The sequence below is a fragment of the Macaca fascicularis genome, chromosome 5 (assembly GCF_037993035.2).
Source record: "Macaca fascicularis isolate 582-1 chromosome 5, T2T-MFA8v1.1".
NCBI lineage: Eukaryota > Metazoa > Chordata > Mammalia > Primates > Cercopithecidae > Macaca > Macaca fascicularis.
Genome location: NC_088379.1, coordinates 35,412,780 through 35,430,303, shown reverse-complemented (window position 1 = coordinate 35,430,303; position 17,524 = coordinate 35,412,780). Strand labels below are relative to the sequence as shown.

At 33.2% G+C, this 17,524-nt stretch overlaps 1 protein-coding gene across 10 annotated transcripts in view; it reads left to right on the top strand.

Annotated features, from left to right (window-relative positions):
* ARAP2 (ArfGAP with RhoGAP domain, ankyrin repeat and PH domain 2) overlaps window positions 1-17,524 on the top strand; it is a 180,301-nt gene that overhangs the window by 126,746 nt on the left and 36,031 nt on the right. For 8 of the 10 annotated variants that reach the window (XR_012434769.1, XM_074039512.1, XM_015450233.3 and 5 more), the window contains 4 exons: window positions 611-679; window positions 3,187-3,261; window positions 6,029-6,146; window positions 12,835-12,963. Coding sequence is in view for 9 of the 10 variants with exons in the window: in XM_074039512.1 (XP_073895613.1) it covers window positions 611-679; window positions 3,187-3,261; window positions 6,029-6,146; window positions 12,835-12,963 (391 nt within the window). In the remaining variant the exon portion in view is untranslated. Of the gene's footprint in view, window positions 1-610; window positions 680-1,109; window positions 1,498-3,186; window positions 3,262-6,028; window positions 6,147-12,834; window positions 12,964-17,524 lie in introns of those variants that run through there. The other 2 variants (XM_065544854.1, XM_074039513.1) reach the window with 2 other exon arrangements.

Here is a 17,524-nt window from a genome sequence, read left to right as displayed (position 1 = left end):
CTTAATTCACATAGGAATAGACACCAGATTGTGGGATTGTCTTTGCTCTTTGATCTCCTCTTTACTTCTTTCTATATGTGTCCACTGTTTTTTGATCAATAGCAACTTCTTCGCAATAATCTGATGCTGAGAAAATAAAGATTTAGAAAAATATGATGTATGGCTTTACATGCTGTCTCTATTTTCTGTATTTGTAGTTTTCCATTAATAAAATGGTTATCTTCATAGTTATGTTAAACTTTACCTAAATGATGGAAATTTAATAAGCACTTAATGAACATTTCAGTTTGATAAATGAGCTTTGTTTCTCAACCTGCATAAACTTAAACCAGTCATCAGAGCCTTCGCTTAAGTTTCCTAAGAAATAGAACTTCCATCAATGCAATTGCAGCCTGAAGCAGTGTCATCATAAAATATTTTGAACTTTAGGATACTCTATCTTGTTTATTTTATTTCCAACCTAGCTATGTGGGCTCATACTGATTCCGATGGCCATTCTCATTTATTTTTAAGTTGTTGGTATTTAAATTCCTGAAGATTACATGAGGATGAGTGTCATCACTCTTCGTATTCTACATTATTAGAATGTCCCGAATTATATTTTAAACAGGTTAAAGAAGATCAAGTCAAACAAATGGACATAGAAAATAGCTTTATTACCAAGTGGAAAGACACCCAAGTGAGTAGTAATAGTTAGCTCTCTAAAGAATTAAACAAAACAGAAACTTCCATTGTAAGTAAAGATATTTGCTGTGTGTATTTTCAAGTTCCTAATTTAAGCAAAGTAAAAGTAATGGGTGAAAAAAACAACAATTAAGTAAATTGGTTGTGTTATTCTGCAACCTGATACATACATGCAAAATATGCTAATGTAAAATTTTAAAAGTAGAGGGAAAGTCAGTTTTAATTTACCTCTCAAGGTTTTCTTTGTAAGATCAACTTTTGTGTATAAAAACCATGACTGAAAATGCTAATGGATTTCAAAGGAAGCATTTAAAGCCAAAGAAATACTTAGAGTAAATTGAAAATTCAGACAGCCTAGTGATTCTTTTTTGTTATTATGAAATTATAAATTATTTCTTATATGCTTTTGCTTTGCATGCTTTCAGATGATTGTATTAATGGAATGCGTCTAATGTGATCTTTGTAACACATTCTAATTTTTGTCCTAAGTTGACTTTTCTACATCCTGTCCTGTTTTCCTCAATCACATTGTACTGGATTTTTGTGTTCCGGTTGCACTATGCTTGTTTGTTGAATATTCACTGGAATTTCTTAAGGCTGATCATTAGTCATCTTCTAGTAACTAGGAGTTAAGAGTGGATTCAGGGTACCAATATAAATGATAGAAATGGATCAAATGAGCTCTGTTTACAGATAGATAATGAGGCAAATGCTTTTTTGCTAGAAACTAAAGTCTCCTCAGTCCTGAAATATCCACAGCTAACTAGAGGAGTCATTGAAGCTGTCATTCCATACAAAAAAAAAAAAAAAAAAAATAGAGGAAGGCTTAGATCAGTACTAATACTATGATATTAATGAATTATTTTCTCCATTTTGACCCAGAGTAATTATGCAGGTTCCAAAGGAGTTAGCTTTAACCTTAAAAAATCTAGCTCATTATCAATTATCTTAAATTCTCACTTTTTTGGGAAGCAGAGAGGAAGACTTTAGTCATGAAATAAAGGATTGTGTGAGGCTGAGAGGTAACCCCTGACCATACTATCTACATTGTTATTTAAAAGGTTTGAGTATCTTTTTGCGTTTTTTATCTTTTATATTTACAGTATAATAAAGAAATAAGTTTTGAATGCTTTCAATTCAGTCTGTATAAGTAAGTAAAAACAAGAAATACAGTATTTGGAAATGATAAGTAAAAGAGTCTGGGAAAATCTGGTTTTTTTTTTTACTTAAAATTTTCCTCTAATTCATTTAAAACTGTCTTCTGGAGTATTTTTTTCTGACATTCAGTCTCTTTGTCTTACCCCTGTTTGAATTTCTTACCTATTCTTCTTTTTTATTTCACTCTATAAGTTCTTTGTATTTGCTTTTTAAGTTTTAAAATGTGTCCTTCCTGGAGAGCTGTTTATGCAAACATAGTGAAAAGCAAAATTGTCAACTGTATGTTTTCCTTACTGGAATGTATCTGTAGCATTGTAAGTCAGGAGGAAAAACTGGAAATAAGCTTTTCTAAGCCTGTAATGCCAGAAAAATTAAGGAACTTTTTCAAAGTTCACCTTTAATGTTTTTCTCAAAGTTTACTCATTAGATTTTATGCTGAGGCAAATTTAATTTGAGAATTATTTCTTGATTATGATCTTTTTTATTTAAATCAGGTGATATTGTTTCTAATTGGTTACATAACTTAAGGGAACTTCTGAAAAAAGTTACTCAAAATATTTTTCATAGATTAATTTGGTTCTTTGTTAACCTCCTATATGGTTAATCTACATAGTTATGATATGATATCCTAAGGCCTTTTATTTTCAGGCTTGCATCTTCTTCACTTAGTCTGTCTTTTGGGATATAATGATGACCTAAATTAGTACTTAATTCTTGGCCAAAGATAATTAAAAACTTCTTTTTATTGTCTACCATATTCCATGAATGACCTCACTTTTATTTTCATTTCTAAATTTATGTTATTTGTAGTTTTAATATAGCTCTGACATAGTTTATTCTCAAAGTTCAATTTTCAGGCATATCTTCTCTTTAAAAATGTAGCAAGCCATATTTTGCCTTTTAAATATTGGTATCATGCACACATTACAGCTTGAAGCAAAATTACATGTGGTTTGTTTTCACCCCTCATTTTGTTTATCCTGTTAACGTACATGCTGATGGCTCCTACGACTTCTGTTGTCGTGGCCAGTATATTTCCATTGTAGCTGGATTCATTATTTTAGGAAGAATGTAAGGGTGTTTGAGAGCACTAAGCTCCTGAGTAAGAGATAAAAAAGAAAATCATTGTGATTGTTGTTACTGATTATAACATTTGTGTAAATGCCTTGTCCTTAACCATGTCTGGAAATGGGCACATCATGCTTGCGAACGGCGGAATTGAGCTTGTTTCATTGTTATAAAATATTCAAAAATATGCCTGGGGCTTTATAACTGTCTTCAGTTTCAAATGTGTGTTTTTACAACATATTTACCTGTGTTGTTTCTACCTCTGCCCTTTTCTAGGTTTCCCAGGCTGGAGATTTGTTAATTGAAGTATATGTAGAAAGGAAGGAACCTGACTGTAGTATTATAATTCGGGTAAGTTCTAAAGGCGGCTGTAAAGAGGACTGTTGGAAGTCACAAATGTTAGCATTATTTTACATATTTTGAATTTTCCATTATTATATTTTATGTTACTTCTCCAGTTCAAACGACTGCCAACATAGACTTTTTATACTGATATCCCCCAGGAATTCTGTATTTTAATCATTTGGAAAGAGAACATCTTATGTGCTTTGGATTACGTGTTAAGATTTTCTTCAGGTTCTGGAAAATACCCCGAGCTTAAATACTTGCTCTTCCCCTTCCTAGCTTCCTGACATTACACAAATTATTTGCTCTAGGCCTCAGTGTTCTCACCTGTAGAATGAGAAAAAATCACAGTATTACATCATAGCATTGATGTGAGGACTCTGTAAGATAATGCATGTAAAACCCTTAGCACATTGCTGAGCATGTGTTTAATAAATAACTATTACTACTAGAGCTGTTACTATTAATAATACTCCCTCACCCTTGTTTTCTATACTTTAGCATCCAGTCTTCCAATTTATTTGAATATAACTCTGGGACATTTATTTGGATAACTCTTTTATTCCTTGAGAGTACTAATCATTTGTGATGAATTTAAAATAGATCTTTCTCATGCCACTATATTTAGTAATTTGTCTGCCTTACAGATAGTAACTGATATTTCAGGTTGCTATTTGGTAAGACTGATTTATTTGTATGAACAATAGACATTCTGCCATGTAACAGAAATTTAGCTTTAGCTACTTATCATTTTTAAAGTCCAGGATTAAACAGAGTCACAACATTAGATATATTTGGACTTAAGTTAAATATATTTTGATTTTAAGTTTTGTGTTTCTAATGATTATGAATTGTGACTATATACCAATTAAGTACATTACTTGGTACATGAAGCTGAAATATTAACACTGTAATTATAGGCTTTGTCTTTACGAAGCATTTGCCTTGCCACTCATTGGCCATGTCATATTTCTTATGCTGAATGCATAATGCTGATCATAAGAGATGTGAGGAGCTAGTAAAGATCAATTAGCACAAGTTAATCACTAATGCTAGAGGAGGTATTCAAAACACATGGCTTAAATCTATACACAGGCTCTTTAGTAGTACATTTTAATTTTATTTTCTAAAGTCACAACAGAAGTTATAATTGAGCCAAGTTCTTATGTTATCTGGTGTGTTTAGATAAAAGACTTGCCAGTTTCACCTATAGTAACCCCAAATACTTTTTAGAAAATAACAGAAACTATTTAAAACCAATTATATAGGTTTTAATGCTTACGATTCTGCAAAACCCTTTAGTTACATTTATCTCTGCTAATTATTACCTAAATGCATGGAGGTAGATGAAGCAGGTGATGTTCCAAGTTTATAAGAATGGAAACTGGGAAGTAAGAATACTAAGGCCAGAATACAAACCTGAATACAAACCATAATCCCGACTGGATGTTCAGTATACTGATCTGTATATTCTGTAGAGTAATAATTTCCCAAGTGTGGAGTTTTAGGTGTTACTAAAGAGGAGCTTTTGGTCTCTCTTGATGCAAGGAATAGAGTTCTGGTCTTCCTGTTTCAGACCAAGGTGCTTCCTGCTTCCTGTTTCACAAGTGGATTTCTCAATAATTTATTATTTTTTTAAGAAAGGGCTAGCCTTAAAAATATTGTACATTCATGCAGATTAACAGCATCACTGAAATGATTCATCTCTTCCATACTGCTTGATGTTCTCTATTATTCCTAGATGCTACAATAAATTTTTTTTTCTTTTAAGTTTCTATTTCTTTGGGCTTTTCTAAATAGAAAATAGTGAACTTCATTGTATAATTATATTCCAAAAAAGCACTAAATTTCATAAAATACAAAAGGTAGACTTTGTGAGTTACCTGCAGTGAAATAGGTTTTTTGTTATTTATGTATGTGCAGTATGCTTATGAGCAATTATGGGCAGGAGAAATGGAAACAAATACATTTCTAAGGAACTTTTAGTAGGGACGTCCTTTTACTGAAAATGGGCAAACCAAGTTGCAACTGCAGTATTATCATGCTTAAAACATCATTATAACTAAATTTGAATTGAAGAAAGCCATTTTGCTTTTGGCCAGCATGGACTTAAGATTGGCATAAGCAAAAACAAGAAGCAGCAAATAAAAAATTCCAAAAGTCCCCGAAGAGGTGATGTGCTTGTACAGTGGACTCAGGCTTTGGGACTTCGGTAGAGCCAACCCCCAGGCTGGCACTGCAGACTCTGGTATCCATCCTGGAATCCTGGTTCCAGCATACTTTGGTATCCCACCATCTGTCACTTGGCATGGCAGGGCACACCACGGACCTCCAAGACCCTGGAGCTTTTTGGCATGACTGATAACCACCGACTGTGTATAATTTAGAATCTAGGCTGAATAAACCAAGTTACTCTACACTCTTAATTATAGAACTGACGAGTAAAAAGTTTTACATTTAGACCACTGTTGGATTCATTGTCTGGTGAAGATCATTCCTCATGTCATTGGGTACATTCTTTCCTTCTGAGTGGTCTAATTGCTCAGTAAGTGATTAAAAATATATCATGTCTATATTGTATTTTCTTTTCGTACTTAGGTACATTTTATGGAAAAGATCTAAACATGCTGTTTTCTCTATGGGATTTTGGAAGCTGGTTTTAACCAATAAATTCAGGATATCACTAAATGGTGGATGGGGAATATTATTGGCCTAGCATAAGGCTACTTCTGTGTCTAACACATTTTTAGAAGAAATATTACTTCTCTTACAGATATCTCCTGTGATGGAAGCAGAAGAATTAACTAATGATATATTAGCAATAAAAAATATTATTCCTACAAAAGGTGATATTTGGGCCACATTTGAAGTCATTGAAAATGAAGAGCTAGGTAAGTGATTTTTATGCGAGGGATTCTTAAAATTATTTATACTATAAAAAACCACTGTTTAGGTCAAGACTTTATAAACATTTTATGTCTTAACATCTTGTTACGATTTTTTTTACCTTAGTGCATGTGTTAATATATGTTTGAGGTAGACTTTTTATGATTTTACTTATCAAAATAATTATATTACCTTATTGACTGTAAAAATACAGTGCAAGACTTTAGGTATCTCTTTTAGTGCCTCAGGAAAGAAGACCTTTGTTTATAAGGACAAGCGATTTGATTTGGTACAATATTCTGAGTAGTGTGAGTTACTATTATTTAACAAGAACACTATTAACAGAAACAAAGAATGTTGATTTAAAATATGTTTATTATTCTATAAAGTAATTTTAAGAGCAGCAGAAGCTTCATTTTTGTCTTTTTCCTTTTTCTGTCTTTAGTGGGTCAAATATTTTGTTCTTTCATCTCCAAGATGCCTAGGGATAAAGGGAGCATTTAAAGCACCTTGACTACCCCAACAGTCAAGTGCTGAATAAGCTTAACATTTTAATAATACCCTGTGGTTTCAAAGACCTCCAGAAAAAAACATAAGACACAGAATGTCTTTGTACCTTCACCATCTGTCTAGCTGCTACCTACTAAGGTCTTGGGACACTTTGGAGGACAGCTGCCAAACTGCCAAAAGAAAAATCTTGCCACCCTCAAGCTCAGCATAAAAATTAAAATACAATATTTAAAATACCCCATAGTGTGTTATTAGGAGTATTCCAATCAGTGTTAAAATGAAATGGGATTGTCAGTACTTGGTCTTTATGTTTTTATTCCTGTATTATGATTGTGCACAATTCTTTAAAATTTAAAATATTTCAATGTTATTTTAAAATATACATTGCCAAGATCTGATGACTGTGGTACTTTGATGTCACTTCACAGTGTCTCCCTCAATTGGTCTCAATCCTCCTCGTGCACAGAAATACTCTGGCAGATGACTCCTATGACCCCCAACTGTCAAGTCCCCAGATTCACATCTGGGTTCGCTTTACCTAACCTTCTATGGCATTTATTGTTAATGACTATTCCCATTTTATTTGATGATCTTCACTCTGTTTTCCATACTGCCTGGATTCTCTTCATGATTTTCTGATCATTTTACCTCTTTTTTAGATTCTCCTTATTCTGACTTCTAAACATTGGGTTTTCCTTGCTGCAACCTCCTTTGCCATCTTTTTTCATGTTACCTATGATTATGATTATGATTATTAGATAATCTCTTCTATTTTTTTGTGCTTGGCTAACAAATATGAAATGATGTTTCCCAAATATACCTTTGTTCTTCCTCCATCTGGCTCACACTACTACCTCATTTAAAACCTAGACTAAAAGTTTCATTTGTACTTTGTCGCATTTCTCTTTATAGTACTTATCACTTTGATTTGTACTTGTCTCTTTTGATGGGGGCTCCTTGGAAAGTAGGAGCAATTCTGTTTTGTTTTGTTTTTTTTTAATCTCTAATGTCTACCCTAGTGCCTATTATATAGTAGCCATAAAATCTATTGAATAAGTGAGGCATGATTTTCTATGACTCTGTGGTACAAGAGTGACAAAGTTTTTATTTTTCATCTTTGTTTAATTTTAAAGAATGGGTCACTCAGTTACCAGCTTTATTATATTTGTGCATAAGGTTAACTGTCGACATTATTGCCAGAAGTATCTTTCCACATTACAAATTGGTTTACATTGTTTCACCATGTAAAACCCTTTTATTATTTCCTCATTGCATATTCACCCTTCACAGTGTAAGTAAAATGTCTCTTCCTTCATGTTGTTCACACTGATTTCTTTCGGATCACTTGTTTAGAAATCTATAATGCTGTGTACTCTATGATTTCTAGAATAGTAATGTGTATATACCTGGTTCTGCCCTATACTATACTTTTTTTAGCGCATTTACCACATATTTTAGGCTTTATATTTTTGACTACTTCTCATAGTGCAGTTGATGTGGATCACACTCCACAAAACTCTTTTCAACTGAAGTAGGGCAAAAAAGTAGATGCATTCTGGACCTGAGTGATATGGGTTGTGACTCCTGGTATAGATGCATCCAAATGTGGGAGGCACATAGACAGAGATCTCTGCCTGTAGATTAGGAACCATGAAGAGATCTCAAGGCCCTGTTTAGTGCTTGGACAGATGATTGTCTCCTACATGCTTATATTTGTTGCTTTTTAAAAGTTTGATAGCAGAATACTGAATTGTGGATTTAGGGGTAAGCATCCCCTTCCTACCTCCCTTGCCCTCTCAGAGTTTGAGTACATTAAAGCATATCCATGTGCCATTGCAGCTCTGTATCTCTCTGGCTACTGGTCATCCTAAGAGGAGCAAGCTCGTGGATGAGGATAGGAAGGAATTATATATAGCTAGAAGAGGGGTTGCATTATACCAGGAAACATTGTTTTGAAATTTTATCTTGAGCGATCAAGGGATGTTTACCCTCAAAATGACTAATTATAAACTTGAATGTGATAATTAGTATATAAAATGCTAAGATTGAATTGGATTTTTTCCTATTTTTACTTCTAATTAGAATAAAGTTGTCTTTACGAAGATATCTAAAAAACTAGGAGACATCAAGTTTTGATTTGTGAATGTGTCAATGTATAAACTAAGAAATGTGTCATGTACACCTAGAAAAAATATACTTAGAGTTAAGAATTCAAATTTGGCATGGTCTTAATGTTTGGTCAACTGTGCAAGTAGAAATTGCAGGAAGAGAAATACTTTCAGAGGGCTAATGGTAGAAGAACAACAAAAGGGCCTGTGGTTATGTGGGTTTTCTGAAGCCAGTTGAACATGTGTGTACCACCTGACCTGAAATGTTGAAGGCTTTATTACTAGTAACATGCAGGGAAGATAAAGTGAAATATGAGAAGGAGGTAAAAGTAAAGACATAGGTAGTAAGAAGGTTGTAGTCGATAAGAATGTCAGCCAGGCAATTGGTATGTTTTATAATGTAAACATAAATCCTCCAAGTAATGCAGTAAAAAAAAAAAAAAAATGAATGAATATATAAATTTATAAATATGTAAGCCAGAGGGCTAGATTTTAAGTATCTTTATATTTTAAAGCAGGAATTCTCTATATCCGGTGTTTCCTTTGTATAATAAATGTTCGGTAATCTTCCCTTTACTGTCCTGAGATAATCTATTGTACTCATTAAAAATTAATACCCTAATTAAAATATAAAAATAAAGAGAACGTATACATTATTAGCATGTAAATGCTGGGAAACTCCTATATGCCTGAAGATGATGAAAATAGATTCTTGGCCGGGCGCGGTGGCTCAAGCCTGTAATCCCAGCACTTTGGGAGGCCGAGACCGGTGGATCACGAGGTCAGGAGATCGAGACCATCCTGGCTAACATGGTGAAACCCCGTCTCTACTAAAAAAAATACAAAAAACTAGCCGGGCGAGGTGGCGGGCGCCTGTTGTCCCAGCTACTCGGGAGGCTGAGGCAGGAGAATGCCGTAAACCCGGGAGGCGGAGCTTGCAGTGAGCTGAGATCTGGCCACTGCACTCCAGCCTGGGCGACAGAGCGAGACTCCGTCTCAAAAAAAAAAAAAAAAAAAAAAAAAAGAAAATAGATTCTTAAACCTGTGAATGGAATCTCCGTAGATATGGCAGCTACTAATTCAGATTGCTATAAGCCTTTTGTTTTCACTTAAATGATATTTCAGCATTACTGTCATTGGTGAGATGGTGCACAACTTTTCAGGAAGTTCTGACTAAGACAGCACAGTCATCTTTTTTTGTTTATATGGCAGTCAGATTCGTGGGAAAATACATTACAACCATTTAAAACATTTTGATATTTTTGACGTTTTGATTTTATATTACATTGGTATGAAATATACATTAAGCCGAGTTAGATTCTCTTCCGTAAGAGCCAGTCATCCAAAATATGCTATTATTTTAATGCTTTACCTTAAATCCGATCCCATCATCTGCCAGTGTAGACCCCTTTATCCTCTGGGTTTTTCACATCTTGAAAGAAATTTAACCACTGAGGGGCCTCATTTAAATAGGCTTCACTGAGAGATCCAAGTTTGCAAAGCAGTTACTTTTTATGTGGTAATATCAGAAAAAGATGGTCTTGTTTCTTCCTCATACCTACTATGATGTGGAAGATCTGTTTATTTTTTATTAGGATTCTTTCTAGCTCTTCTGACTAACACATAAACTGCTGTTATCTTCTGATTATGTACATAGGGCAGACAGTGTTTTTCACTTTGCATATGTTACCCAAGAAAATCTTAGTTTTTCCTCAAATTACATGTGAGAAAACCATCATGGGAAGGCTTACATATGTGTCCAGAATAAAATTAACTATAGTAGTTAAGATCTGGGGCTTTAAAGTCAGATAGATTTGGGTTGCACATCTCTGTTCCTCACCTTAACCACCTATGTGACTCGAGGCAAGGGGCTAAAACCTTTGTGATTCTTAGGTTTCTTTACATGTAAAATATGAATAATAATATCTAGTGAAGAGTGTGATTGTGAAGTTTGAAAGTGGTAACTGATTTAAAGCATCCAGCATATATAATGCCTGATACATAATTGTTATTCCATAAATGGCAACCGTTATTGGGATCAAAAGTATCTCAAAGCTTTCAAGTAGTAGACTCAAAAATTATGTAAAGCCAGACATAAAGGGAGTGCTTATTTTATAATTAGTTTTACCTTCAAATACATCTAACTTCAATTTGAAGACAACCAACTTAGTTAACAACTGAATTATAACTTTGGCAAATTGTGGGCAGTTATGATCTTTGCCAAATCTTTTAGAAAATTATTTGAAGAAAAGTAATACTGATATAGCACAAAATATTATATCTGGCTTTATGAGGACTCATTTTGTCTGTGAGTCTTTCTGTTAATATGATTTTTTTTTTAATTTATGGGCCATAAAAGAAAATGAGATAATTTATTTGTCAAATATTTATTGAGCATTTATTATATACTCAATACTATGCTGTGAATAGGGGATATATAATAGGAAACAAGATGTGTATTTGTCTTCAGGATGTATGGCCTAGTGGATTTTTTCTTTCCTTCTTTATTTTTGCCATTATTATAATGAGTTAGCTTGCTCCAATAAGCACAGAATGCAGAACTGGCTTTCTCTTTACTGGATAGGAAGCAAGCATCTGGTAATTTACATTGGAAGCAGATAATGTATTTTCTTATCTGGAACTAGGAATTGTTGATGACTTCTGATATGATATGTTCGTAGCAAGGGAAACCAGTATTAGGGAGGATGCGATATATTTATGTAAACTTGTGATTTTATTATCAATTACATTATGATGGATCATACAAGTATGATGCTTTTGATATGCTCTTTCCTGTTTGTCTTTAGCCTCATTAAACAAAAGCAAAAAGCTCAAGTGCTGTGTGCTTTGTATTTTGGATGGTTTGAAAGAGTTGAATTGACTTTTACATGGCTACAACACTAGGAAAGCAGCACTGACATCTTCATGTCAGAGCTTCTTTTCTTATTATTTCAATTATGCTATTTTCAGTGTACTGAGAAAAGGTTTGAATTTCCCATATGCTTCTGTTGCTACATTTTATTAACTGATTGACATATTTTGATCAGTACAAACTTTTCTGTGAGGCTTTGATTGTAATTCTAAAACTGGTTCTTTTTAACTCTATGCTAAGAATATATGCTGCATTTAAAATTATGATTGCCTAAATCAAAACGTATATGGATGAATGTTCTTCAGAGAAATATATTGAAGATGTCATGTAATTTCTTGCTAATTGGCCTATTATGTCAATAGTTAATATATAATATTGACACATAATGTTTTTGGTATTTCCACTAATAGTGAAATATAGACTATTCAGTACTATTTTGTAAATTATTTTAATGTTTTCTATAGAAGTTACATTTTATAATTTTATATTGATTATGAAAATATTAGCTATGAGGTATTCACTAGTATTGATCAAAATTAGGAGTTTGATCTTGTTGGGATAAACAAAGGATTATGATTAAGTTATTATTTAGTAATGGACAATATTGTTTAATGGATTTTTAAAACCATTTAATTGCATATAAAAATAAGAAGGTTTCCCTAAACAAACCAGTATGCTATCTAAAAAAGAGGATAGAGGATTGAGTTGGTGGTTCATGCCTGTTTATCCCACCACTTTGGGAGGCAGAGGTGGGAGGGTAGCCTGAGATCAGAAGTTTGAGGCTACAGTGAGCTATGATTGCACCACTGCACTCCAACCTAGGTGACAGAGTGAAACCCTGTCTCAAAATAATAATAATAATAATAAAGTATTTTACAAGGTGTAGAATTTATTGTACAAAGGGTAGAATTCTGAGTTTTTTTATCAAAAGAAAAGTACTTCTGATTTTTAAAAACAGTTGAGTAACAAATAGGTATTCCTGCATTATTAATTTATATAGTAAATGTTATTATATGCTTAATAATTTTCTAGGTCTTAGGGTATCTTTTGTGTAGTCATAGTGCTATTACTGTATAACATAAGATATGATTGTGTATAATGGTGCCTACAGATCTTTTCAAAGGGATTTTTTAAAATTTGTAATTATAAAAAAATCATTATCTTCATATATTTTCCATTTGATTTGGAATTTATTTTTTACAGAGCGTCCTCTTCACTACAAGGAAAATGTACTGGAGCAAGTGCTTCGGTGGAGTTCATTAGCTGAACCTGGCTCTGCTTACCTGGTGGTGAAGAAATTCTTAACTGCTGACACAATTAAACACTGCAGTGGTAGGTGTCATTACTTCACATTGCAGCTATGATTGAAAATTCAGGTGGTTAAAGGGTAATTAATATGGCACAAGTAATATTGGAAAATGTGAAAAATGAGTAGCTAGATACAGAATGAACTGACACAGTACATAGATAAGAAAGAATATATGGACAGGAAGATATTTTCCCAGTGTGTTGCTCTGAGGTAATAGTTGACTAATTTGATTGTACCAAGTTTAAGTTTTTGGAAATAATAGTTTGTTTTTAAAGGTTGTTTACCATGCTTATGCTTATGTATTTTACTAATTTTTAGATTGAGGGCAAGTCATCTCAGTGAACTACATTTACATTGGAAAACTTTCTGGGCATTAAAGGAATGCTAAGTGTATAGGCTCTGAGACAGAGTGCTTGCTATACATCTCACATTTTTGTGATGATATTGTAAAATAAATACTTACAAAATAGAATACCTCCAATAAGAATACTTCCAATTCAACTGGAAGGAGATAGTGCACATGTAAGGTTAATTAAGTTAGCTAGCACAAGTGAACTATATAAGACCATTTCTGAACCTCTATGAGGTCTCAGAAAATTTTTATTTTGAAACTTATTCTTCTGTTGTGTTGTTATCAACTGAAAGATAAAAAAAACAGCCACTATTGTATACAATCCAACTCAAAAAGCTAAGGATTGAAATTTACCATTACTTTTATGATTAATATTAATAATAACAATTATTATTTCTTAATCGCATATCAGCAGAGCTCAATACACATCAAAGCTTATTTAAAGTGTTTTTTAACTTCCTTGTTAAGTTCTATTATCTTTCAAATTTTACAAATGAAGGGAAGAGAAACTCAGAGAACTTAAGTAATTTGCCTTATATTATTCAATTACTAAGTATTGAATTGAAGAACCGATTGACATTCCTCCTAATTTTAATCATGTGGAAAAATGTGGAGAGGATGGCACAGCTCTTCCGTACTGTAAACCTACTCAGTATCATTGCAGATTCTCTAGTTAATAGTCATACTTCAGAGCTCTTAATTGTACCAAAGCTTACTGTATAAATTTCTGATTTAATGACACTGTTGTGTATATCTTATATACTTTCCTTACATGAAAGTACTTTTACAAAATGCAAGTAGTATAACAACTTTCGTGTCACTGTGTTCTTATAAGCATCTAAAAAACCAAAACAGATATTAACTCTTTATACTATAGAAATGTAACCTTTCAGAGACCTTTATCCTGTTTGAAATATTTTCATGCTTTTACATATGATTTTGACCATATACCGCCTGTGCCTTCTTAATGTTTGCAATAGGATTTCTCTGTACTCATGTGAATGCACATGTATGAATGCACATGTCATAAAGTAGTGGCTCTCAGCTAGCAATGATTTCCCCTCCTTTCCCTCCCCACCCACAAGACATGGAACATATAGCGTCTTGAGACATTTCTGACTGCCACAACTTGGAGATTGGGTAGGGAGGCAGGGCTTCTGGTATTTACTGGGTACAGACCAGGGGTCAATGCTGATGTTGAGAAATCCTAATTTAGATAATCTGTGATATCTGTTCTAATTTGTGAATTCAGCTATTCTTTCATTATCTTTTTATTGAGTTTTTTCTTTGTTTCTTTTCTTCCAATATTCCTCTGAAATATCTGTAATTCTCCGTGTTGCAAAATGTTTAAAACCTACACCTAGACATAATACCTTTGCTGTTCTGTGAAAGCTAGTAGGCTGTCTATGTGAATAAAAATAGATAAGAATTAGATCCTAAAAGGCCATGTTATAAGTGGAGGTTCTGTATGTCTGAGGGTGAGGGTAAACCAAAACAAGTTCACCGTTAAATGCTATTAATCTTCAGGGCACTGCTGGGGGTGGGTAGCCAACAACCCAACAAGGTGTAGATTGCGCTGATTTACAGCAATCAAAACTGAGTAAAACATTTGTTGTGTAAGGGCAAGAAGAAATGGTGCAGTGACAGCCGGTACATTAGCTGTATCCACAAATGGGGTAGGAAGATCCGGTGTATTGGTGATGTTCCACCTATCCCATTGCATCTTCTAGATGGAGATATGAGTGTGTCCTTCTGTTTTAAAGCATCAAGCCTCTATAAGATCTAGACAAAGCATCTTGTATAAAAGAAAAAAAAAACGAGGGAAGAGCTAAAGAAGCCAAGCAGAAGAAAGCAAGCTGAAGGCTTAAGTGATGTTTCAGAGATTTGGATGAAATGTTCTTTGGTTTTTGTTGTTGTTTGTTTTGAGATGGAGTCTTGCTGTGTTGCGTAGGCTGGAGTGCAGTGGTGTGATCTCAGCTTACTGCAACCTCTGCCTCCCAGGTTCAAGTGGTTCTCCTACCTCAGCCTCTTGTGTAGCTATTATTATAGGTGCTCATCACAATGTCTGGCTAATTTTTGTATTTTTATTAGAGACCGACTTACACCATGTTAGCCAGGCTGGTCTCGAATTGCTGACCTCAAGTGATCCACCTGCCTTGGCCTCCTAAGGATGAAATATTCTTTGGAGTAAAGCGTCAGTAAACTTCTGTGTCACTCTCTTACCCACTTCACATCTCTAACAGGGTGGGGGCCATAAAACTTACCTCTGTCCCTGAACTGTCCCTGCTGCCTCATTTTCTCCAACAAATATGCATATTGTTACTCTACCAGGAACTTTGCTTGAAAAAAAATAGTGCTTTAAAGGAAAACCATCAGTAAATATATTAATTGGATCATTTCATATTTGTAGTTATGTAGTCTGGTCAAAAATAAGAGAACCTGTAAATGTCTAAAGTACTCTTATTTTCCAGTCCATAAAATTTTTATAAGTATTGAATTAGAGTTTGATTTATATTCAGATTGTAAAAGCAAAATAATCTCTTTCATTACAGTTGGTTCTCCATTTGTTTGAATTTAGGCTTGCCCTTTAAAGGAATCTATAATATTTTTTAAAAATCAATTTCTTAAGTAATAATTTTTTCTTATGGTTGTGACTTAAAGCAACCTCTACTTTATTAATACCTCTTATGAGGCATACTTTGTGATAGACTTTTGATAATTTCAGTATTCAGTCTAATTTATTTTTGTCTTGGCAAATGTCTCCTAAATCAATCACAATAACTACCTACTCCAGAGTTATTGCTCCATTCATTACCTCTACCACACCTTAAAATTGATATCTTAAAGGAAAATGATGAAAATAAATCAAATATGATTTCTCTGTCAGTGTGTTAGCAGATAAACTAGAATCATCTCAGTAATACTTAACTGTTCTTCAAAGAAAAATGGGAATAATGTTAAAGATTTATTTTCCTTTCTTAAGAATTTCTTATTGTAACCTGGGGCCAAGTAGAAATCGTCAGAATTTGAAAAAAAGAGGGGGCAGTTGGTTGCAACCACATTTTTTCTCAGTAACAAATAGCTAATATGTTAACATTTTGTTAAAACATAGGGTTGCCCTATAACGTCCGTTGTACCCTACACCCCGATACTAGATACCTAGTTGCCACGAATTTTACTCTGTCCCTACATTTATAATTTCTATCTACAGCTTGCATTTCATTAGTTTTAGGAGTTTTTTCCTGATATGTGGAACAAATTATAACCATATACTTTGCTTGACATTATGTTTTCACCACTTCCTTTTAAAACAAGAATGTTATATAAAAGTTTTCTATCATTAAGGGGTTTTAATTTTCTCAATTTTCTTTCTTTATCCAAAATGTGGACTTCACACATAAGAATATATTTTAGAATCTAGCACTTAATTTCTGCTCATACATTTAAGGTAAAGAGGTAACATAATTTACTTTTATAGAGTTAGATGGGAGTAAGTACATTTTCTATTGCTTCTACTTATAAATTATTTGTGTTTTTCAAAGGCATTTGATTTCTTAGGAACATTTTGTGCCATTGCCATTATTGTAATAAAGAGCTAACTAACTTGAAAACAAAGGTAATAGTCCTCGATTTTTTTGTACTCCATGTATTATGACTGAAGTTTTAAGATAGGGAGAATGAAACTTCATTTACATTGCTATTTAGACAGTGTCGTAGCTTACCTAATTAAACCATCATTATATTTTATACTAAACTTCATCATATCTATCACAAGCAAACCATAAATGTATAGCTTCTGTAAGGCTCCAGAATAATCTTAAGTTGTATGTCTTATTTTAAGCACTAAAGTTTTTTGAAAATTATCCCAATAGAATATGATACATGAGAATGAAATTTTAATGATCTAAATAGGAGAGAAATACTTATATCTAAAGATATAAGATGTAACTCAAATGCATATTTCTTTGAATTTCTAAGTTTAGATTGCTGTATATGACAGATGCTATGGAATTAAATTTGCATTAGAATAGTGTAATTCAAAATGCAACTGCTTCAAGTAAATTCAGACCTGGAAAGCTGAGCCGTTCACTATCTATGAACTTAAAAAAAGAAAAGACAATTTCAACAAATATAATAATAAATTTACCTAGCTGATATACTTTACATTTCACTCCCCATCATGTTTTCTTAAAGCCAAAGATGTACAAGATATTAAAGTAAGACCTAGGCCA